The sequence below is a fragment of the Dermacentor albipictus genome, chromosome 4 (genome assembly GCF_038994185.2).
Source record: "Dermacentor albipictus isolate Rhodes 1998 colony chromosome 4, USDA_Dalb.pri_finalv2, whole genome shotgun sequence".
Classification (NCBI taxonomy): Eukaryota; Metazoa; Arthropoda; class Arachnida; order Ixodida; family Ixodidae; genus Dermacentor; species Dermacentor albipictus.
The window spans coordinates 113,261,060-113,276,531 of record NC_091824.1 but is presented as its reverse complement, the minus strand read 5'-3'; the positions used below and the strand labels follow the sequence as shown (position 1 = coordinate 113,276,531).

Sequence of the window (15,472 nt, the reverse complement as noted above, 5' to 3'; positions counted from 1 at the left end):
CATCTTTTGTTCTTCTGCGCTGCACCTTATCGTAGCAAATCTTCGTTGTTTCTCTCTTTTTACGCGGAAGAGCGTAACAGAAAACGCGCTCAATAGAAGGAGAGAAGCAAGGCGAAAATGAAGAGACAGACGTTTCGGCTGGTGGACCCAACGTTACTAGGTGGACCAGCCTTTGACAAAGGCTGGTCCACAGAAGGATAAGTGCCGAGCACTTACGTCTGCGCCTGGTAGCGTCGATCGCTCCACCACAAACATCAGCAACGTCAGGTGGGTCCCCGCGCCGTAGGCTGCCGTGAAAATGCCGTGGAGGGCGGAGCCTTCCGCGGGAAACAGTGGTATCAGCGGCATACAAAGTTCCACAAGCATGCCGCACAACATCGCTGCCCTCTGCCATCCGCTCCATGGTGCTGCTGGCAACTGGTTAACTGCTGTGCACGTAGCCCACATGAGGCTCATGTGGGCGAGCGTGTACAGAAGGAAACAAACCGAGAAAAGTTCGGCCGCACCACTGTGTTCCATGATCTTACTGAGCGTGGTGAAGAACTGCCTCTGAAATGTAAGAAAAAATTAAAACACAACATTACCCACATTGGTGCTAAATTACCAAACTGGGTCTATCACGAAAAGGCTTCAAGTGCTTCTCCAAACAATGAGGCTTGTTCTAACTTCTTGTTTTGACAGACGGTAGCAAAACAGTGCGTAATGCAGCAACCCTTCTGGTATCTTTTGCTGATATATTCTCTTGGTGTAGTATAGTAATCCTATTTCTAAAGATAATCTATAAATCAATTCGACATGCATTATTGGCTGTCTCCAGTACAATAATTTTTCGTGAATGAAGGCTCATTGAGAGGAGTAATAGAGAGCGCAAACAAGTACACTGACAAAGATTGGCGACAGCTGTCGCCAATCTTTGTCAGTGTACTTGAACCTACTAAATGCGTCTAGACGCATATTTAGTAGGTTCAAGATACATGATGGAGACATTGCCTCCGCGACGGTTTAAAACATAATGCAGAGCTTTAGACGAGTATATACATGAACATGGTGGGCGAATTCCTCGAGTGCATCATAATGGCCAACTATAAGCTTTCCACGTAAAGCAGCCGCAGTTTGCCATGTCCTTGCATGACCCTTCTGGGCTCTCTTTTATTGAGGTGAAATGGTACACTTGCAGTTATATAGCGTCACAGCTGCGTATCTGCGTATGATTGACTTTCCCAATCTCTGCACCTTGGGGTTGCAACCATGCATGTAAAGTGTGCAAAAGGTGCAGCCTTTGTGATGTTTCAGTGTGAAAGCATTATATCTGCTATTATGCGAAAATGTGGGGCAGAAAGGTGGTGCAAAAATGGCCGATGGTGCAAAGAGTAAAAAGATATGCCACAAAATGCTCGGATTGAGGTTAAATGTATCTGGGAGGTTCAATTAAAGTTGAGCTTTGCTGACTGAAAGCACACAAGACACAGAACACAAGAGGCGCATAAACACACGCACAGTGCTACTTGAAACTCTTAAGATCCGGTACAGGTCTCTGGAATATATACAAAGTACACTAAAATTGTTTAATTGAGGACTATCTATCCAGAGCCCATTTTTGGTTATTATGGAAAATTTTGGTTACACGAAAAGTGTTATCTTTAAGGCAGTATATTTTTTTCAAATCAGTCTGTAGGACAGGGTGAATAATTTAGGAACTTACAGTACTCGTATCCACCGGTGTGCACGGCAAAACCAAGTGCCATGATGAGCAGTGACGTACCGTGGATGAAGACGAACGCTCTCAGCCACATTAAAGCGCCCTGCGAATTTGCAAAACAAGGATTATGTTGAATGCATTTGCAAATTCCTGAAAAATAAATTGCATAAGCCTAGGAAACTTCTCCTGGGAGAAGCCTTAATTTCAGAAAGGAGAACATGAGAAACCGGTACGTGACACCAGCTTTGCGGAAACATTCCAAATAATGGTAAACTTTGGCTACATCACCACATTTAGATTTAGGGTGAAGTAATAAATTCCCTCCTCGAGTGCTTTGATCTTGCTTACAACGAAGGCCCCAACTCGAGCAGAAAGGCCAACAGAGCGATTAATGCGGCGCAACAATCGAGGCACGACGCTCGGAAGGCTGGGAAGGCAACAGGTTTACTGCTTACAAGCCATCTGCTGCATATCCGCGCCTGCTTGCCTGCGGTGGCATTAGGTGGCCGCATGTAGTGCATGCTGTCAGAGAACAAGGTGCTCACGAAGCCACACTTCAGGAGCGCAAGCTTGAGCGAGAGTGGCGGGTGGCATGAACCAGTGAGGAGCAGGCTGAGGAGGCTGCCCGTAAGCGGTGAGCTCGATCAGAAAGCGAACCAGATATTAAAGCGATTAATGCGGCGCAACAATCAAGGTACCGCGCTCGGACGGCTGATAATTACATTGGTGCAGATGCGCGATTCCACCGATCGATATTTCATCGACAAAACGTTTGGTTTCGGTTGTCATGTGTGTGACCACTCCCTCGTTTGAAAACGACCCATATATGATTGCAATCGTTTGTGAGGTGCACCAAAAGCGACAGCGCGATTGCCGTGTTGGTGCCTACCCTTGATGAACGTTGCGATGTGGTGTTGTGGAAAGTGTGTGGCGAATGTATATGACTTAGGGCGCGGTTCCGTGCCGTGGGTGGCAACAACGGACGGGTACGTGTATCCACGTACACGTTCATATACGTATGTACCGGTACGTGTATACACGTACCCGCGAATGGCAGGATATATCCTGTCATTCCGCCTTTGTTGAATCAAATTGGTTGAATGATGCTGAGGAGCGATTAATGTCGCCGCGGCACTCTAAAAACTGTTTTCACCCTTTAGGGTGTATATTTGTCCCACAACAATTATCGTCATCTGCGTTGCTTGCGTTTCCTTTCTTGCAAACTCGGCGCTCGCTACTTTCCTGTCGAGAATGCTGCGTCACACTGATAACGCGCATGCCGTTCGTGACTGGGAAGTACCGGGCTCGCAGCGTTAAAGAAAGGAAACACGGGCAAGACAGATGACGACTATGGTTGTGGGACAAAAAAACACCCCAAATCGGGCAACTCTTTTGAGAGTGTGCCACTGTGAAGCGTGTTTAAAAACGTGAGCTTGCGCGTGCCACTGCGGCCGGTTTTTGACGAGTCACGAGTGCTGACGCATAGGGCCCGGTGGCGAACGCAACAAGTCATCTTTTGTTCTTCTGCGCTGCACCTTATCGTGGCAAATCTTCGTTGTTTCGTTCTTTTTACGCAGAAGAGCGTAATAGAAAACGCACTCTATAGGAGAGAAGCAAGGCGAAAATGAAGAGACAGACATTTCGGCTGGTGGACCCAACGTTACTGGGTGGACCAGCCTTTGACAAAGGCTGGTCCACAGAAGGAGAAGTGCCGAGCACTTACTTCGATCGCGGCCGCGCCTGGTAGCGCCCGTCTTTCAAAGTAGAAAGTCAGCAGTGCCAGATGTGTTCCCATGCCGTAGACAGAAGTGAACACATAGTGGAGGTGGCTGCCCTCTGCTGGAAAAACGGCAATAAGTGGCATTGCCAGCTCCATCAGAACAGCAACCTTCATGAGGAATCTTCTGATGGCGCTCCATGCAGTGGCGTTGGGAGGCCACAGATCCACTTGGGCCACCGTTTCGATCATAAGCCAGCCGTGGGCAATGGTGTATGCCGAGAAGGCCACCACGAACAGTTGCGGCCGTTGGCTGTACGTGATGACCATGCTTACGGTCGTGAAGAACTGCCGCTGAAATGTAAAAAAAAATTAAAACACAACATTGACACATTGGTGCTAGATTACCAAACTGAGTCTATCACGAAAAGGCTTCAAGTGCTTCTCCAAACAATGAGGCTTGTTCTAACTTCTTGTTCTGACAGACGGTAGGAAAACAGTGCGTAATGCAGCAACCCTTCTGGTATCTTTTGCCGATATATTCTCTTGGTGTAGTATAGTAACCCTATTTCTAAAGATAATCTATAAATCAATTCCCTATACAATATTGGCAGTACAATAATTTTTCGTGAATGAAGGCTCATTGAGAGGAGTAATAGAGAGCGCAAACAAGTACACTGACAAAGATTGGCGACAGCTGTCGCCAATCTTTGTCAGTGCACTTGAACCTACTAAATGCGTCTAGACGCATTTAGTAGGTTCAAGATACATGATGGAGACATTGCCTCTGCGACGGTTTAAAACATAATGCAGAGCTTTAGACGAGTATATACATGAACATGGTGGGCGAATTCCTCGAGTGCATCATAATGGCCAACTTTAAGCTTTCCACGTAAAGCAGCCGCCGTTTGCCATGTCCTTGCCATGACCCTTCTGGGCTCTCTTTTATTGAGGTGAAATGGTGCACTTGCAGTTATATAGCGTCACAGCTGCGTATGATTGACTTTCGCAATCTCTGCACCTTGGTGTTGCAACCATGGATGTAAAGTGTGCAAAAGGTGAAGCCTTTGTGATGTTTCAGTGTGAAAGCATTATATGCGCTATTATGCGAAAATGTGAGGCAGAAAGGTGGTACAAAAATGGCCGATGGCGCAAAGAGTAAAAAGATATGCCACAAAATGCTCGGATTGAGGTTAAATGTATCGGGGAGGTTCCTGTAAACAAAGCAAATTAATGTCTTTGAAAAGAAAATTTCGTAAATTTTAGTCTAGATAAGAATCGAACCTGCGCCTTTAACGTACGAAACGAGCACGCTTTTCCGACGACGCCGCAGCCTTTTCTTTATCGAAAGAATGAACAGCACAGCATAGAATAACGCCACTGCAGCTTCACGGTTCTCAAATACTAAATGTGTTCGTAGTGCGTGCGTCATTGCACGCGCGACGGCTCAATCAATGGGAAGGAGGTGGCGCTTTAGTGCATAAAATAAAAAAAAAGTTACAGTGGCGTTTGACTTAGTGAACGCGGGTTACGCGCAAGCGTTTGGACACCGCGAATATGCGCAGCCTATATCACGGCGTCGAAGCACTAACGGAAAGGGCGCAGTCGCGGACGCTACATTGATCTTGGTGTGCTTCAGGGAAAGCACACACAGCTGCATATGAAAAGATATGACGCCGCGAACACAGAAGCACGAACTGAAAGGACACGAACGCGGCGATTCTCCAACACCTCCTGGCGCCTTCCTCGTCCGGCGCTAGCTTCCCTCGCGGCGACACACACGGCCGATTTCACGGCGGGGGAAGTACGCTTGCGCATAAAAGCATTAATGTCCAACGGAACGCCGCTGTGCGGTCCATCGAGTTACGAGCTCTTTGCGGGAAAGCAAGCGCGTTGAGACGCTTGGTGCGTTTTGATTTGTCGTTACCGAGACGCGAGAGGCGCTTCCAAGTAAAAAAAAATATATTGTTGGTAAAAGGTGCAGAGTTGGTTATTTAATGATCGCAGGTTACCTATGAGCAGGTTCTAGTTCTGGAATTGTTGCGAAATAGTAGAATTTGGTTCGGCACTTCGAGGGAAGCTGGCAGACGGTCCTTCCTAGATTCAAAGTTGGCACCGAATTATTGAGAGTAGTTTACAAAGAGAGTTGTTAGAATGCATAAAGAGAGGAACTGGTATTTCAGCTCGCTGCGATTACTTCTTGCAACGATTGCCATAAGTTAAATGTTCACAATCGCTTTTGTTAATATATAAACTCTGATTGCGTCCAGCAATGTAATTTCCCCCAGTAATCCCCGTCAAAAAGCGTGCTATCGCGGCCCGTCTGGCAGGTACATGGTACTGTGGGTTGTTACTTACCCCGGATTTTTTGGACAGGCATTCACGGTTCTCCAGGCACTCCTTCAGGTAGGTGAGGTACAGTGCCAGGACCACTGCTGCTGCTACACAGCGCCTCGACATGGCTACAGGTCCCCTACATCAGTGAAAAATGATGACGATGATAGCATATTATGGCTCGTACCCACAGTGGGGGATTGGCCAAGAATTGCGTGCTGCAACAATTATCTAATTTTTCAAAGCTCTACCTATTCAATGCATCGCCTCTACCCGGCGCTCTACGGCTACCTCTGCCCACTCTGCAACCTACCTTCTTCACTCCAACTCCTGGAATATTTTCACTGGATCTTTCACAGGGACTCCTGGAACACCTGGAACTCCTGGAAAGTGGCAATGTCTGCAAAAATTGAGTTCGGGAAAATCTCGGTACTAGTCGTCGCGTGGCGTTCGATCGCTACGGCGTTCCTGGACTAAGGAGCCTTCCCACCTTATACAGGGTGATACCCGGTCTCGCTCGAGACACTGTTTCGTATAATAAACGTTTCTTTCTCTCTCTTTACCTATTCAATTAAAAAAGAGGGAGAGAAAAACATGCAAAACAAGTAACGAAAGAACATTCAAAAAGTTATTCGTTTAGTTGATTGTATGTAACTGCAAACGGCATCATGCACTCTAACCCCCGTATATGCGTCTTAACATGAAGCCCATGCTTGACTTGATATGAATGACGTCTTATGCGAACGCGCCGAAGACGCTCATTGCGTTTCTTTTGGTGCGTTGACGACAGGCGTCGTCTAAATCAAGTCAAGCATGGGCTTCGAATGAAGATGCATTTCTGAATACGGGGGTAAGAACAGTTTACACCCTTTGGAGTGCCCCTTCTGCCACACAACAATAATCGTCATCTGCCATGATGTGTTTCCTTTCTCTAACGCTGCGAGCCCGGTACTTTCCAGTAACGAACGGCATGCGCGTTATCAGCATGATAGCATTCCCGACAGGAATGTAGCGGGCGCGGCGTTTTAAAGGAAGGAAACGCATCAAGGCAGATGACGATTATCGTTGTGTGGCAGAAGGGCCACTCCAAAGGGTGTAAACTGTTCTTAGAGTGAGAGTACCGGGCTCGCAGCGTTAAAGAAAGGAAACGCATCAAGGCAAATGACGATTATCGTTGTGTGGCAGAAGGGGCACTCCAAAGGGTGTAAACTGTTCCTAAAGTGCACACACGTCCCTGTGGCTGACTCCTATAACTGACGTACCAAAGATACACTCTACACTCTTAGGCAAAGTTACACCCTTTGGAGTGCCCCTTCTACCACACAACGATAATCGTCATCTGCTTTGATGCGTTTCCTTTCTATAACGCTGCGAGCCCGGTACTTTCCAGTAACGGACGGCATACGCGTTATCAACATGATATGTATTCCCGACAAGAAAGTAGCGGGCGCGGCGTTTTCAAGAAAGGAAACGCATCAAGGCAGATAACGATTATTGTTGTGTGGCAGAAGGGGCACTCCAAAGGGTGTAACTTTGCCTAAGAGTGGAAGAACAGTTTACGCCCTTCAGGTAGCTTATACGCATTAGGTGCCGTATAGCGGTCGGGAGGTCCGCGCTGACGTAGTGAGCAGCGGCGACCCTGCTCGGCGGCTTCTAGGGGCTCTTCCATTGCCCAGGGGCCCCAGGTAGCACAAAAGAGATACGTAACCAGGTAAAAATTTCCAACTGGGAATGCAACCATGGTTCCACTTCAACTGGTTTATGGAACAATTCCCAGTTGGTCCCCATTGCAACTGGTCCCAGTTGATCCCCCTTGCAACTGGTCGCAGTTGGTCCGGAACAGGTTCCAGTTCCTATTGCAACTGGCATCGATAGTGCAATAGGGATGGTGAGCCATGGGCAGGAGCCACTGGTAAACGTTTACATACAAATGGGATTCAGGCTGGTCATAGCTTGTATGCTTTTTGTGGTTGTCATCGCGTGTCGCAAAGAACCAGCCGGTTCAGAGAAATTTATGCAGCCGAAGCAGCTTGGTGTTGAAATTTGACATTTATTGGAACACTTGAGCTTGTGTTTAGCGATGAAACGTCTTGAATGCTCCCTTGATGACCTTGCACACGTTTACACATTTCGTAACTCTTGCACATATCACCATCTGAAATATTTATATGCATTCAGTAAAAAGGCAACCACTGCATACAAGCAATTCTACTTATACATCATACAGGCATGTGTATCAGTAGTGTATGTACCCGCCGTGGTTGCTCAGTGGCTATGGTGTTAGGCTGCTGAGCACAAGGTCGCGGGATCGAATCCCGGCCATGGCGGCCGCATTTCGATGGGGGCGAAATGCGAAAACACCCGTGTACTTAGATTTAGGTGCACGTTAAAGAACCCCAGGTGGTCGAAATTTCCGGAGCCCTCCATTACGGCGTGCCTCATAATCAGAAAGTGGTTTTGGCACGTAAAACCCCATCAATAAATTAAATTAGTAGTGCATGCGCATCTCTTACACGTTAAGCAGAGCTACAGGTGCACGCCAGTATACGCTTAATACTTCTATGTGCTATACAAGTCTTGCACAACACTTTTCTCGGTAACTGCACTCACCCACTGGCCACTTAAGTTTATCGCTCTGATGAACTTACTCTAATGTTATATCGTTGATTATATTTGTTGTGTATATATGTTATCGCCTAACCTAGAGTAATCAGATTGTATGCGTGACACGAATTGTGTAGTACTTTCTGGAAGTAATGCGGGCACCATCGCTTACGCCGGAACCTTCCGCAAATTACGTGAAAAAAAAAACGACGCGTTTGACATCGCAGATAATGGGGCTCAAAAACAAGCACCAAGCTCGCAAGCATTGATGTGTACAAACGTCACGTAGTAGAACATTCGAGTCAACGACAATGTGCTGCAGTATTGGCCCCTTTGTGATAAAGAACCACTTGCACTCGAAACATAAAGGCCGTGTCTGGTGTGACCGGGGCACAGCATGCAAAAGATGCCCAAAATGTCTACGTTCACCTATGACGTCACGTTCGCTATAACCCATGATGTCACATCCGTTCATTTCCATGGCGTGTCTTACGGAGCTGGTTGCGCTGCGAAGCGGTCCGTATTCCGTGCCCACTTAGAGCGTGAGTAATTCATCTTTCCACGCTATATGCGTGTAATAAAAGCTTGGGGCTGTGAGCTGTTTGATGCGTTACCATTAGGTACCTTGTGCGCATATTTTGCCTCCTGGCCGCGTCAAATTGCAGCCGGCATGTGGAATGGGCCGTGGCAGCTAGTGCTATTGCCTCCGTCAGGATCGTCGGTGCGTGCGCAGAACCATTCAGTAGTCTGGTTCAGGGGAGGATGCGCGAAAGAACGAGGACGTAAGAAAACACTGGCATGACGGAGCTGTTCCGTCAGATCGTGTTACATCGCGCTTTCTTTCTAAGACCATCTCGCTCGAGCGAGAGGATCTTAGAACAGCATGACTACTCCTTTTTTACAGCTTTGCTGCGGCTCACTTAACCATCACCTGCATTCTTTTAATAATACGAATGGCATCGCTGCGCGGAAGAGCGTCTCTCGAAGTTTCCAAACAAGAGCCAATGCCGCCGTGCCTGCTGCATACACGCTTACCTTTCCTAATGCAGTTAGGACGCGGCACCAGCTCTGCTACTGCGTGATACAGGGTCACTATGATAATAAGATTAGAAAAGAACAAACGAAATTAATGCAGAAAATGTCAAACGTTGCCAAGCGTGATAAACGGACCTGCCTCGCTAGATGAGTTGAATAAATCGGCGTCCTGAAGTCAGCTTCGCCACAATAGACTGTTGTTACGTGGTGAAGCATGTCAGAAGTGAAGAGTGACCGCTTTCACCGACATATATAATATGTGTTGCTTAATGATGTACGCGTGCACCTGCCGTCTCCTGTTACATTACGCGCGCCGAGGCGCCTAAGTGTACTGGCCGGCCTTCAGCGCTATTTCGGACGTGGCTGTGATGCTTCGAACCATTGATTTGTCGACCTCGTAAGCCAGTTAATGTTTACACGGCTATTTTTTTCTGAACTGTTTATTTCTTCCATAATAGCTACGTAATTTCGTAGTTTCCTGTCCAACTGCTTTGGTCATATGCGTGTTCTCTTTAGCCGAGCGCAGTTTTAGAAAGCGAAACGACGCTTTTGCATCAGCATATTACCGTCGCCTATTCACAACACAGTCAATCAATGTAATTTTGTATGTCACTGGGAAACCACTCAACGCGGGGAGCTGCATAACTAGGCATGGGATTAGCGTGCCTCCTGGGAAGCTGCTTTGCATCAAAGGCCAGGTACCCTTAAAGGACCAGGCAGGACCAGGCAGAATTCCTTAAATGCTACTCAACAATAGATCATATTCACACTATCAATCAGGTGAGAGAGAAATGTGCGGAATATAACCAACCCTTATATATAGCTTTCATTGATTACGAGAAAGCGTTTTATTCAGTCGAAACCTCAGCAGTCATGGAGGCGTTGCGGAATCAGGATGTAGACGAGCCCTATGTAAAAATACTGAAAGATATCTATAGCGGCTCAACAGCCACCGTAGTCCTCCATAAAGAAAGCAACAAAATCCCAATAAAGAAAGGCGTCAGGCAGTAAGATACGATCTCTCCAATGCTATTCACAGCATGTTTACAGGAGGTATTCAGAGACCTGGATTGGGAAGAATTGGGGATAAGAGTTAATGGAGAATACCTTAGTAACTTGCGATTCGCTGATGATATTGCCTTGCTTAGTAACTCAGTGGACCAACTGCAATGCATGCTCACTGACCTGGAGAGGCAAAGCCGAAGGGTGGGTCTAAAAATTAATCTGCAGAAAACTAAACTAATGTTTAACAGTCTCGGAAGAGAATAGCAGTTTACGATAGGTAGCGAGGCACTGGAAATGGTAAGCGAATACATCTACTTAGGACAGGTAGTGACTGCGGATCCGGATCATGAGACTGAAATAATCAGAAGAATAAGAATGGGCTGGGGGGTGTTTGGCAGGCATTCTCAGATCATGAACAGCAGATTGCCATTATCCCTCAAGAGAAAAGTATATAACAGCTATGTCTTACCAGTACTCACGTACGGGGCAGAAACCTGGAGGCTTACGAAAAGGGTTCTGCTTAAATTGAAAACGACGCAACGAGCTATGGAAAGAAGAATGATAGGTGTAACGTTAAAGGATAACAAAAGAGCAGATCGGGTGAGGGAACAAATGCGAGTTAATGATATCTTAGTTGATATCAAGAAAAGGAAATGAGCATGGGCAGGACACGTAATGAGGAGGGAAGATAACCGATGGTCATTAAGAGTTACGGGATGGATTCCAAGGGAAGGGAAGCGTAGCAGAGGGTGGCAGAAAGTTAGGTGGGCGGATGAGATTAAGAAGTTTGCAGGAACAACGTGGCAACAATTAGTACATGACCGGGGTAGTTGGAGAAGTATGGGAGAGGCCTTTGCCCTGCAGTGGGCGTAACCAGGCTGATGATGATGAACCTAACCTTACGGAACCGAATTTCGCAACGCTTTTTAGACTCCTGCATCTCTACGAGCCAGTACCAAATGCTTGTCAGTACGTCTCTTGGCAAAGGTCCAGCTAAATCTCCCCTGTTGGGAGTGGGGGAGACTCACGTATATGAAAACTGCCAAGGAAAGCAGTTGCCCTGGTGAAGGCACGCTCCCCTGTCGAAACATTTGCACCAGCCTGTTTGACCACCGTTATCACCGCAACATATTTGTGTGTTGCGGTGAAGCATACCGATGTTGGGAAAGATTTACGTGAATCTGAAATGTGTGGTTTCAATCAGCGACGAACCTAATGTTCTACTCTCAACAAAGGAGATTTTCGTGGCAGGATGCATGATGTCTTGAGAACTTTTGTTGGCTAAAGCCATACATGCCAGGTTAGCTATTGTCACCATAATATGCCTTACCGCAATACGTAAGGGGCCCTGCTGCAGGACACGCCCGCCGTGGTTAGCCAAAACCCTACGTGACCGTTCACTGCAAAACACATCCTGTATTGCGGTGAATTGTAATAAAGCACATTTGTCAGTTTAGAATGTAAAGCAATTCGCTTTTGTGATATTATGAGTCAGTTTAATGAGAACACGTATTCACTCCTAAAAATATCCACATTGAAATGGAGATATGAACACTAATGGCAGCCTGTGTGATGTTTTATCCCTTTAATTTTTTGTGTACCTGTCACGCTGCCATTATTATATTTTCCTGTGCTTTGTAAGGTGCTGACGTACATAACATTACATCACAAGGAGCCACTGTGTAATTAGTGTTCAAGGACGAGTGTGATGGCTTTTCTCAAGAAAGGTTTGGGTTATTTTGTTGTGAAGGTTTTTTTAGAGAGGCAGCTTTCTGAGAAGAAATCAGATGTCAGGAAATAGACCTCAGTGGCACAGTAATCTTGGCTGCCTTTTGCTCAAACATGCCCTAGACATGATTGAGTGATTTGCACTTGCAACTTGACAGCAGCCTTAGCTTGGGAGACCAGTGATATGGCATATTTTATCAAACTAGGCAACACATAGCATTACCAGTCCGAACAGAGACCTGTTTAAATGTTTGTCACCTTTAACACCTAGATTTTTGACCATGAATTCAGAAAAACCTGCAGCACATTTAAAACCTAGATTGTAAATGCTGTATAAGTTAAGTTGGCTTCTTGTTGACTGCAGTTGTGCTCGGTTTCTATCCTAACGGGAGAGCGCTTCTGCATAGCTCATTAGGGAACATCCTTATTTACATACCTTCTTTTTATTTATCTCGCCTATAATCACAATCAAATGTTTATAGCACATGAATGTGATGTGCATGAATCTAACTTACAATGCCATGTTGAACAGCACAGTGCATGTAGTTGGTGTTGGTTCATTCAAGCTAAGCATTACTACATCCTTTAACTGTAGGTATCATGGTATGAGAGCAGAGAAATAAATATGCAAAGGCTGTTGGGCGCATTGAGACAACATCTTTGTTGTGTGTGAAAAGGTGACAGATTACACAAAATAGGGAGAACACATGCACTTTCATATTTTCTTGCGCACAAGAAAGGCCAGAGGAATAAGGTTTATTCACTGTGCCATGGAAACTATATGTTTGCTCTAAAAGGTAATTCTGATTCATTGGATATGCTCCTGTGCTGTGTTTAGTTTCTTGAGTGCGCTTTAGTTTTTGCTTGTTAATGTTTCAAACTCGTTTTTATTTTCACAGACTGAACATCCCACGTCTAGGTTTGACTTCTTGGTACAGGATACTTGCACTTGGCTTGGAGGGATGAAGCAGAGCAGTGTACTTTTATTAAATGTGCAGATTTTTGCAGTATAACAGTAGTTAATTTAAAAAATATGTGTGCTGAAAATAAAGTGTTCCTACTCACACTCCTCGTTGTTTATTTATTTATTTAATTAATTAATTATTTATTTATTTAAATAAATACATAATAATAATACCTAATAAATTTTACGTATTTTAGCAACTTTACGTAATATATACGTAAAGTTGCTTAACACTTATCAATTCACAGTGAATAAGATGTTCACTTGAATGCTGTTCAGCACACTTGTGACATTTATCAAAATACGTACAATGAATATCAAGCTGCACATATCACTTGGAAACTAAATCGAAAACTCCCATAAATATGCCTCGGCAGCATTTTCAAAGTCGGTGAGATCTTTTAGGCTAACAATAGCATTTGGCAATTGGTTCCACATTTCTATCGCATCCGAGAAAAATTGAGTATCGATATGTATCACTATTGGCACGGTACGGCTTTATGACGTAGTCATGGTTAGTTCGCGGGTTTCTTTTGCCTGGAGCGTGTAGATGTTTGAGCTTATCAATCTTAAGTTGATCCTGCATTATTTCATAAAGCACCTTCAACCTATATTTTTTCCTACGTACCTCAAGAAGATCCTAGTTGCAATGCTGTAACATAAGCGTGACCGATTTCTTCCTTCGGTACGTCGAACAAATAAAACATGCCACCAGACTCTGTATCCTTCCCAACTTCCTCTTAAGCGTCACTTGAAGGGGACTCCAAACAACGGCTGAATATTCTAATATCGTCCTAATGAAGGTGGTGTATGCAATAAGCTTTACATTACGCGATGCACGTTCCAGTTTTTTTCTCAGAAAATATAACTTTTGATAGGCAGTCATGCAGATGTTATCGATATGTTGGTTCCATGTCAATTTTGCTTGTATTCCTGTATTCTCTTCAGCAAAACCTCTTATATGGGGAACTGATCATGATAAGTGCTCATGAGCATTTTAAAGAACAGCCTTCAACCCTACTCGTGCACTGGTAAAATGTATAGATGCAGTGAAATTGAAACAGAAGGCAAAATAGCAAACATGATAGGCAGTATTCAAGGCAGTAAGCTGGGCTAGTTTGTGTGTCATCATTATTCAAAAGACTAGTGCAAAATAGCAGGGACAAAGACAGACAAGACGACAGAACGTCGCTGTCATCCTCGTCAGCTCGTCCTGTCGTCTTCCCTGTCTTTGTCCCTGCTATTTAGCGCTAGTCTTTTGAATAATGATGATGCAGTATTTGTCACACAATTATGTCAGCAATTTTTGCATAAAACGATTTACTTTGAGCATACTAACACTACAAAGCACCCATCTTTCTTGTTAGGCATACATTACTACAAGCTCTTTAAAGGTGGTCACAAGAGAGATGCTGGCTTTAATGAGGAACTATAGAGGTTAAAGGTAGCTATGAAAATGTAGTAAGAAATTATGCAATGCATAGCATTTACTCAGTTCAGAGAGCTTCCAAAGTTGCCATAAGGCCTTGATAGCTGTGGATGAGGGAACAGTTGTAGTCCTATTTGGAGCATGAGAAATGAACATTAAGGTCGAAACATAAGTAACAACTCGTAATGCAATTAAAAAACCTTGCTATACCTTTAAAAAGACAGTGAAATAAAATTAGTGTCACAATATCCTTTTCTTTTTATTTCACTTAGGTTCAATATACTGATTTTAATAACACAAAAAAGCAGAGGGGTGAAGCACATAAGAAAAATGCTAGTCTGTTTTTATATTCTGCCTTCTCTAAATTCAAAGTTCAGTAAAGTTAACATAGAAAGCCACGGTGAAACCATTGCTTCTGCCTGTATGGTGCATAACAGCAGCAATCGCCAGCCTAACTGCTTGGGTTTACAGTGCCTTATTTGTATTGTATACCTTTTAAGTGCTGAGCTATTGAAAGATTGATTAAGGTGACCTACATGCTGAGCCAGTAGTTTACTGAGTAAAATACACGGAGAAGGGTGGAAAGATAGGACAGAGCACAGGGGATGTATTCCGTGTCCACCTAGTGGTAATATCCATTTCATCCGCTGAAGTTCTGATTCGCTGGGCTGGGGTATGCATGGGAAGGAGACATGCTCCCCCAGCTAATTGCACTTCAGCAGAAGAGGATATGGACATGTCCACTAGATGAATACTTGCAAAGCTATTTAATAAAGTACTTCTGAAACCAACATGCCTGCTATGGTTCCATGGTTATGGTTATGGTTACAGCCTACATGGTTAATGTATAACCGCTTAGGCCAAAATTATTTAGACACTTTTTATGAGGACTACATATTTACTGGAAATCTCAAAATAATTATGTTAGTGCAGAATACCATCCTTGCTTTCAATGTC

General features: G+C 44.8%; 3 protein-coding genes across 4 annotated transcripts in view; all 3 read right to left on the bottom strand.

Annotated features, from left to right (window-relative positions):
* The window catches only part of LOC139059277 (uncharacterized), a 29,321-nt gene extending 28,820 nt beyond the window's left edge, over positions 1-501 (bottom strand). For both annotated transcript variants that reach the window (XR_011514044.1, XM_070537471.1), the window contains exon 1: positions 217-501. Coding sequence is in view for 1 of the 2 variants with exons in the window: in XM_070537471.1 (XP_070393572.1) it covers positions 217-456 (240 nt within the window). In the remaining variant the exon portion in view is untranslated. The remainder of the gene's footprint in view (positions 1-216) is intronic.
* A 663-nt stretch (positions 502-1,164) lies between these two features.
* LOC139059701 (uncharacterized) lies at positions 1,165-6,393 on the bottom strand. The gene is made up of 4 exons (XM_070538133.1): positions 6,064-6,393; positions 5,775-5,889; positions 3,423-3,770; positions 1,165-1,802 (listed from the first exon to the last, which is right to left on the bottom strand). The coding sequence occupies exons 2-4, from the start codon at positions 5,874-5,876 to the stop codon at positions 1,665-1,667; spliced, it is 588 nt and encodes a 195-aa protein (XP_070394234.1). The 5' UTR covers positions 5,877-5,889; positions 6,064-6,393; the 3' UTR covers positions 1,165-1,664.
* Positions 6,394-7,840: 1,447 nt separating this feature from the next.
* Positions 7,841-15,472, bottom strand: part of LOC139059270 (cytochrome P450 3A8-like) — a 92,646-nt gene continuing 85,014 nt past the window's right edge. Inside the window, exon 13 of the transcript XR_011514036.1 lies at positions 7,841-7,905. The gene's annotated coding sequence lies outside the window, so the exon portion shown is untranslated. The remainder of the gene's footprint in view (positions 7,906-15,472) is intronic.